Here is a 9,178-nt window from a genome sequence, read left to right as displayed (position 1 = left end):
TCAGGCCAATACCCAGGGTGTCAGGGGTCTGTGATCGAATTTGAGAGCGGGTGGGGTATCTGAAGGATGGAGGGCTGGGATGAGGGGCAGGAGCATGGATGAGGGGGTTGGGAAGAGGTTCTTCAGGAAAGGATGATGGAGTGCAGGATATGATGGGTGAGGAGGGCTTGATAGGGAAATCCACAATTATGGGAGGGTTGAAGGTGTGAGTAAGGGATTGAACAGAACTTGTATCAATGCAGTGTGGAGAAACAATAGAGTAAGCAGAGGAAGAGGTTGTATTCGACATACCCGTAGAGAATGCAGCCTCAGTAGCCGCCCTTGCTCTGGTTAGAGGAGGAGAGGGTGCGCTCATAGGTGCCTTACCCTGGTTGTTTTTGATCTCCTTAGTAGGTGCGAGTACTACATCTGAATGTGCCAAATTTGCAGCCTCTTCCGCCACTGTAGGGCTACCTTGTGATTGTGAGCTTTTTTGTGGAGTTTCCTTCCCCTTAGATCCCTCCTTTGCCTTCATTTAGAATATAGTCTTTGAACAAGTGTCCCACCTTGTGGTAATGTCTGCAGCGGAAAGCGACTCCTTTGTAATCTAGAATTTACTGACGGGAGAAGGTTTTCCACTATAAGGTGATATGCTCCTGAAGGTCGCCCCGAGTATCCATATGAACAAGTATCCTGGCATATGTCATGATGCTGGTAGCGAGATATGATCTACCATGCTCTAGGTAGGTTCCCAGAGTGTTTCTGATGTGCTAGAATATATCCTCTGACTAGAATTGAAGGGGTAGTCCAATTAGTCGAACCCAAATAGGCCCAACTCCTATCTGTTCTTTTTCCAGATCAAAAAGAGGGTTCCAACACCGGAGAAGAACTGAAGCATGCTCAAAATGCTAGAAAGAAAACAAGACCCAATTTTTGTGCTCGGCTATGGTAAAGCACAGAGAAAACCAACCCTAACAAAGGTTTGAACAAAATGGAGATCCGCCAGGTGCTAACCCCATACCTCAGAGGTCCACAGCTTGAGCCTTGACACTGTGTAACTTTGGCCACGAATCCTTCCAACCAACACTCGATCCGCCGTGTCCATGGTGTTGCCCTACTGTATATCCTCCTTGAGTTTGAGAATAATGTCTTTGCATCGAGCTTTGAAACGCTTCCTCTTTTTGTCCAACTGAGTCAGTTCTTCAGGGGTATCCGATCAATCCTTTGGTTGGTTCGGGCTTGTAGCAGGGTTATCAAGGCAAAGATGGTCGACCACTGGAATTGGTTTCGAAAGCGCGGGTACCGCCACATAGCTACCAGATGGAGGCACCTCAAGTACAACAGCTTGTAGGTTACCCTAAGCTGAGTTGAGGTGCCCCGAGGGGTTGCTTGTAGATCCAACTGGGTGGGATGAGAGGGGGGTTTGTGAGTTTGCAGCCTCAGGGTTTGGGTAGAAGTAGGTTAATGCAAAATTTGCAGCCGAGGGTGACTGAGGCGGCGAGGGAGGAATAAGTCAGATTAGAGGAGGCTCAGAGAAAGTCACGGTGGAGTAGGAAGGTCCCGAGATCGAGGGTAGACCTGCAATGGTAGCCGATAGATCGCAGAAAAAGGGTAGGAGGTCATCCGCGATAGAGCGAGGAGTTTGCCAGATATTTACATTCTCCAACGGGTCCTCCATATAGTCTACTAGGTTAAGCTCCATACTTGTTCTGACATGTTCTCCACTAGCTGCCTTGAGGACCATCATAACCATCGCCACGTTGTGAGTGTTCGGAAATTGGCGAGTAATGCAGTAATCGAGGAGGAGGATGGGGTAACTGTGCTATTATGGAAGGCTTTGATGGGATACGTCAGTGTTGTTAAAAGCGCGATTAAATCACGCTTTTTTCAAAAAATCGCGCTTTTTTCCCTAAGCCGATTTAATCGCGCTTTTTATGGGAAAAAAGCGCCTAAAATTTTTTTTTGCCGCTTTTTTCGAAAAAATCGCGCTTTTTTCGGAAAAAAGCTCGGGGTGTCAGGGCAGCACGATTTTATAATTTTTTTTTTGGTTTTTCATTTGGTCATTTGGGTTTTTTCATGCAATTTTTTTTGAAAGAAACAAATAATTTTTGAGTGGGGCAGCTTAATGATCAAGTCTAGGCCCTAGTATGGATATGCTATTCATGGTAATGTTAAATTCTTAAAGTAAAAGTGACATTCTCCTTAATCTTCATTTTCATCCTTTTACTTAAATTTTTAACATTACCATGAAATGACTCAGGATGTTTGAGAGTGGTTCCAGCCTCATTGGATTTCATATGGAGAAAGTAGAATTTTAGATTTCATTTAAAATCCAGCAGACTTATCAGGATTTCAAGATTGGGAGATTGTAATGTTTCCAGGTGACACCACCTACTCGGGCTACCCCTGCCAGCAGTAGAGGACGTGGTCTACCTCCTATAGCTCCTACTTCTAGTTCTTCAGCTTCTAGAGCACATCAGACTCCACTGCCATCTCCACCAGCACAAGCACCATCATCTACATCTAGAGGGAAAGGGAAAGCTGTGGCATTTTCTCGCAAGAGGGGCAGAGGAAATCAATAGGATTAGACCTCATTTTATTGTATATGACATTGTGACATGATGAGATACATTATCATATTTTTTGTTGATATTTTGAGGCTGAGCTGGGACTCAGGAGTCAGGACATACTATTCAGGACATGATTCAATGTTATGTGTGATTTTAGCGCTAGAAATGATATTAAACTTCTTATATATTAGTTTTTTTATCATATTTATGTGTCAATGTATTTATTTTATGTTGTAGATGGTTTAGATATTAAAAAAATTGAAAAAAAATGAATATTTATGTACCAAACGCTTTTTTCCCGCTTTTTTCCGCTTTTTTCCCGCTTTTTCCGATTTTTTCCGCTTCATTCCCGGTGCCGATTTAATCCCGCTCGCGCTTTTCACAACATTGGGATACATGCACTGTTGCTGTTGAGGTAGTTGGAGGTAAGATGACAATGATAGTTGGGGTAGGTAGGTTGGGTAGGGTGCAGTCGTGTCGCTCGACTGCAAAAAGCCCTAACCCTTTTCAAATAGGCTCTGCAGCTCCATGGCCCCCCTTCTAGCTCACCGTTACTATTCTCATATATAGACTGTGGTTGCATTTATCTATGCATAAAGTAAGCCTACTAATAATTTGAGAGTAAAAGTGTGAATGATAGAGAGGTGATCAAGAACAAAACAACTACAGTAATAATAAGCTAACACAACACCCTTCCTTTTACTTAAATGTGTAACAAGTACATTATTAACAATCTCAAATAAAGTAATTATGATAAATGAATAAGTGTATTACAATGCCTTATATTACATTTATTTATAAGAGTCTATAACATATCACATCACTCTTCATCTATGCTCTTTTTTCATATGCTATCGACTTATGACATTTCCTTTGCAACATTTGGTACAGTTGCTAATATATTAAAATATGAGCACTTTATATCACATCAATAATTTACAAGAATATAATGTGTCAAAGTGACCCATTTTTCGTTACATCAAAACATCTTTCAGAACAACATATGTGACAACAATAACAACAAGAATACAGAAATAGTGTTCCACCTAAACATTTGAAAAAAAATTAGCTTCTTAAAAAAAATACTTTTTTTGTTAACTTATCTATCAACTCCCTTTTAAAGTAATTAATATGAATCCTATTTCATATTGTGTGACAAACATTCAAATGAGCAAGTTACCAGAAAAATATGATCAAGAGGATGACAATAGATAACTCTAAAAGTCATAAGAATTTGTATATCCTAACAATAGAAATTAAATAAGTCATACAATGAGAATTTATCACTCCTACTTTTATCCAAAGCTTCAGGTCTAACACTTATGCCATTACATTACCTTACCAGAAAGTCAAACAACTTTAGTTGTCCTTTATGTGAGGGCACGTCTAGCAACTTCAAAGAAAATGGCAGCTAGACAACTAAACATTCTGAAAGGTACATACAAAACCAATTTTGTGAAAGCCCTCCCAACTGAATCAGCAGGTATAAATCCACTTGATAATGTTGATAGCATGAACCCAGTAATATGATATGTAACCATAAAAGTTCCATTCTTAGTTGCATCCAATATATAGTTGGCAACCTTTTCTGATGTCTCTGCTTGGCTGCAGTTGTACAAGCCAAATACCTTTGACATCTTCAATATCTCTGTATAAGTCTCTATACCACCTGCATTGTATTATTGTCACAATTGGAATCTACCTATATCATGTAAATATAGAATCTAATTACCAATTTCCTTATATACAATAAAATAAAATTATACATATAATATTAAAAACAATAAATATATATATATATGAGATAAACAATTAACAATATATTATAATATAAGAGATTTCTCAAAATAATAACATTTAGATAATTTAAAGATATCAAATTCAAAGTACGTCTTTTAAAAACTCCATTTCATCATTTGTAAGTCATGTATAGGTTGAGGAAAGACGACTATCATTAAATTCAAAGTATGTCTTTTAAAAGCTCAATAGCGTCTGTGGTAAGTTGAGGAAAGATAACTATAAAGATGATAAGGGATATGGGTCTCGGCAAGTGAATATAAAATTGTGTGGAAAGTTGAATTGTGAACCTGTAAGTTAGTAGAAATATATTTAAATGATAAAAATTTTAAATGTATTTAAAGATTTATCTTATTTAATTAGGGTAGTTATTTAATAGGGTAGCTTAATTTCGTTATTGACTATGTTCAGGAAAGATGACTATAAAGATGATAGGGATATAAGTTTTGGTAATAGGGATATAAGTTTTGGTAAGTGAATATAAAATTGTGTGGAAAGTTGAATTGTTAATATGTAAGTTAGTAGAAATAAATTTAAATGATAAAAGTTTTAAATGTATTTTATTTGGTTAATAATTAAGGTAGTTATTTAATTATAGTTGGTAAATTTTGATAAACATCAAAACACACATTTAGTTATAATTTTATTTTAACTTATTATTGTTATTATTAATAATTATAAAAAGAATTAACATATAAAATATATTCACATTTAAAAAAAACACTTAACAATATTCTTAATTTTGTAATAATATTTTACTAAGGAGATTTTTAATTTATAAATAGGGTTTGTTACAATACCATGAACTAATATCATGGCTTATTAATAACATATACTAACAATTGTAAGTCATTTCATATGAAACTTGTCCACACTTTATTTAATTAATCCATTAAATAGGTAAAAAAAATATAACTATTTTGAAGATGAATCTCAACTTTTGGTTTGTGTATATTACCAAGAATATTCTAAAATATTATGTAGATGTTAAATCTCTACCATCCACCTAATAATTATTGATAATTAATCTTTATTCTAAAACAAACATGCCTATTGGTATAACAATCATGATGTAAGTGATCATTCTTTGAATTACATTCAAAGTGTATTTGAAATTTTAAGTAAAGTTAAAATTAAATATATATTTAATTGATGATGGAAAAGGAAGTCAATGGAAATGTTGTTTTTATGGTAAGGATGATGAAGAAGTTAATTTGTTATTAGTTTATTGGTGAAGATAATGCATGTTTGTTAAGTTATTGATTATTTTTTAATGTGTGGAAGGTGGAAATGTTGTTTTTATGGTAAGGATGATAAAGAAGTTAATTTGTTATTAGTTTATTGGTGAAGATAATACATGTTTGTTAAGTTATTGATTATTTTTTAATGTGTGGAAGGTAGCTAAGTGTTTGGTGTACTTTCTCCAAATACGAGTTTTAGGTAATTTGGTTGTAATTATCTTTGACATATGGGAATTTTTTTGGCATACGGTAATTCTATTCTAGCATTATTTAAAATTTGAAAAAATAGATGTACTTTTAGAAGAGTTTATATATATGTATATGTATATATATATATATATATATATATGTATATATATATATATATGTATATGTATATGCATATGTATATGTATATGTATATGTATATGTATATGTATGTATATGTATATGTATATGTATATATATATATATATGTATATATATATATATATATATATATATATATATATATATATATATATATATATATGTTTTCCATAGGGTAAATTTTATGGAGTTCATGAAAATTTGTTCTTGTATTACCAATGTTTATTTTCTTCTTTTATAGTAGTCACCACAGAGAGACAATTTTGATTTTTGAGATTTGAGGTAATAATATTTTTAATGATGATTTAACGTCCACTAAGACCAATGTGGTCTATCCAACCTTAAGACCATTGTGGTCTGTTATCTTGATCTGCAAAATGATATCTTCCTTTGTCTTTAATGGTTTAGCCATTCTTATGCCATATTTACTTAATCCAAAAATGATTTTGGCTAGAATTTGAAACAATTTTAAGAAACGCCTTGTCTTCCATGTTATTTAAAATCTTTTTATATACTAAATACCTAACCATAAACAAGCTCTCAATAGAAAAGAAAAAAGGTAGCTTCAATGAAAAATAAAATAAAATATAATTTTTATAATTTTAAAGCTATATATTATGCAAAATTATTAACACCTTAGTATAAACAATTTCCCCACCTTTTCGCAACTAAACATGTCACATTCTTATCCATGAAATCTGAGTTGGTAAGGCAAAATGACCATCAGGATTCTCTTTATAAGTTAAAGGGTTTGAAAAATTATTTATAGTAATAAATAAAATGAATTATTGTAATCTAAGGGTTTTATGTAAGAAAAAGTGCATTTTAATCAATAAGATAAATGTTAATATAAAAGAATGGTGCAAGAGACGAGGCTCTAGTTATACTTACAAATGGGTAGATGTGAAGATTTATAAGAAACAAAGTCTAATGGATGCAAATGGGTGGTTGTAAAGATTTATGAACAAAATTTGTTAATGTGATGATCAACCCCATTAAGATCTCTGGTTAAATTATTCTTTCTTTTCCGTTTAATTCTTTTTAAGAATTCATACTACAGCCCATCTGCAATAGCGAAAATTCCATCACGTTCTCTAGCTATAATATAGTTTAATTCTGAATTTAAGCTTTTTAGTGAAATAAAAGTGTAAGCTTATATTACAATTTCACCAAATGATGCAATTGCAAATGAAGCTAGTCCAAAGGATCAAGATTTCTTACTCACATCGAGGATGGGAGTCTCCACATACCCAGGGTAAAAAACACTCACTCCGATGTTATAAGGCATCAATTCAAGTCTAAGAGCCTTAGCAAGTCCTTTCACGCCATATTTAGTTGCAGTATAAACAGAAGCCCCATACTGCGCATACTGCAAAGCCCATGAAAGGGTGAATCCATTGCCACACATTTATGAATAGTCTAGCTTATACGAAATAGTTTTTTATTAGAATCTTAAATAGTCTAGCTTATACGAAATAGTTTTTTCTTAGAATCTTAAAATATAATTTTAAGATAAGATAGTAATTTTTTTTAATGAAAATATATTTTTGAATACTTTGAAAATTATATAAATTAAACAAATTTTTAAACATCACTACCAAAATCTAATTAAAACCCAAAAAAAAAAAAAAAAAAACTCCTCTTATATGATAAATTATACAGTTAATAAACTGAAACTATGATCATAAAAAATAAAAACCATGTGCCACCCAAAAACCATTTTCATGAATCATCCCAGTCAAAGAACTGACAAGAAAAACAGACATGGGCGGTCGGGCATGGTATTGGTTTGTGCGATGCTTCATCAAGCGAAGAGCAACATGCAGAGTGTTTACCATCCCTAATAAATTTGTGTTAATCGTCTCATGCAAATCTTTGATGGGAATTTCATCTATAAATCCAACTCTCGCCCACCTAGCATTACAAACAACCACATCAATAGGTCTCCATTGAAATGATTGTTGTATCGCATGCGAAAGAGCTTCATAGTCACTCACATCAGCAGTCTGTATAGGAAAAAAGTAATTCTAATTTCAATATGAGTTTGAAATTAACCAAACTCAACTGTAGATTTCAAAATTAAAACTTGAAATTAACTCGATTACATATTCCAAAAGTACTTGATTAATTTGGAACTTCAATAATAAAAGACAATGAGAAAAACCTATCCAAAAGTATAGAATTGGAAAATCTAATAATTAAAGACAATGAGAAAAACCTATCCATGTACCTCTGTGAATATTCTATCACCACTGATAGTTTTAAGTACCTTTGTCAATATTCTATCAGCACTGATAGTTTTATGTACCTTTGAGAATATTCTATCAGCACTGATAGTTGTATTATCGACCAACTTATCTATGGCCTTTTCCAGTTTGGTAGAGCTTCTGGCTATCAAAGTAACGAAAGCTCCTTGAGGTAGAGCCTCTTTGGCAATAGCAAGGCCAATACCACTGGACCCTCTTGTTATTAGAACATGCTTCCCCCGAGTTTTAAGACATGGTGAAGGCTTCCAAAGAAAGGTTACCCCAACAAAAATAGTAAAAGGAAAATTTGTAATGGTGAGTATAGTTGCAGCCAATTCCATCTTGAGGAGAGGATCAGGGTTTCGGACAATGCCAATATTTTTTGAAAAAACTCAAGAACCTATGTATTTAGATTCGAGATGAGTTGGTTCTGGTTCTGGTTCTGTTGAGAATTAGATAGGCCATTATTACATAATTGTTTGTTTTTGGTTCTCGTTCTATTGAGGATTAGATAGACATTTATTACAGAATTGTTAAGGAATAATAATGTTGTATGGTTGGGTCATGTTAGGTCAGAATATACATAACACACAATGGATTTATACTCAGAGACTTAGACGATAAGAGTAGAGAATAATTCACAGAGATAGACACATCGAGAAATAACAAGATTACTCAATCAGAGACAACGGAATAGATAAAACAATCACTGGAGAACAGAAATCACTTTGCATTACATAACAGGCTTGTGCCTTGGCCTGCTTTCCTTGGCCAGAGCAATTACAAATTTACAGAGCAAAAGAAGGTTCTAGAATCCTGTATGTGATTCAGATGGAGATGTGGAATGATCTTGAAATGAATGGCAGTGTAGAAAGATCTAGAATCCTAGAGATCTAGAAACTGATGGCGGTGTGGAGATCTAGAAAGATCTGATCTAGAAGGATCTAGAATCGTGTGTGAATTTGGTTTCACACTTAAAATTCTCCCACTTGAAGCC

At 33.9% G+C, this 9,178-nt stretch overlaps 1 protein-coding gene across 1 annotated transcript; it reads right to left on the bottom strand.

Moving 5' to 3' along the window:
• Positions 1-7,142: 7,142 nt before the first annotated feature.
• Positions 7,143-8,522, bottom strand: LOC149242687 (3-dehydrosphinganine reductase TSC10A-like). Its single transcript, XM_089370947.1, has 3 exons — positions 8,244-8,522; positions 7,645-7,941; positions 7,143-7,304 (listed from the first exon to the last, which is right to left on the bottom strand). The coding sequence occupies exons 1-3, from the start codon at positions 8,520-8,522 to the stop codon at positions 7,143-7,145; spliced, it is 738 nt and encodes a 245-aa protein (XP_089227073.1).
• Between the last annotated feature and the right edge of the window lie 656 nt (positions 8,523-9,178).

Source organism: Pinus tabuliformis, chromosome 8, assembly GCF_031772625.1.
Source record: "Pinus tabuliformis cultivar Carrire ecotype Pingquan chromosome 8, CPIR1, whole genome shotgun sequence".
Taxonomy (NCBI): Eukaryota; Viridiplantae; Streptophyta; class Pinopsida; order Pinales; family Pinaceae; genus Pinus; species Pinus tabuliformis.
The sequence above is the reverse complement of the archived record's forward strand: the minus strand, read 5'-3'. Positions and strand labels throughout refer to the sequence as shown.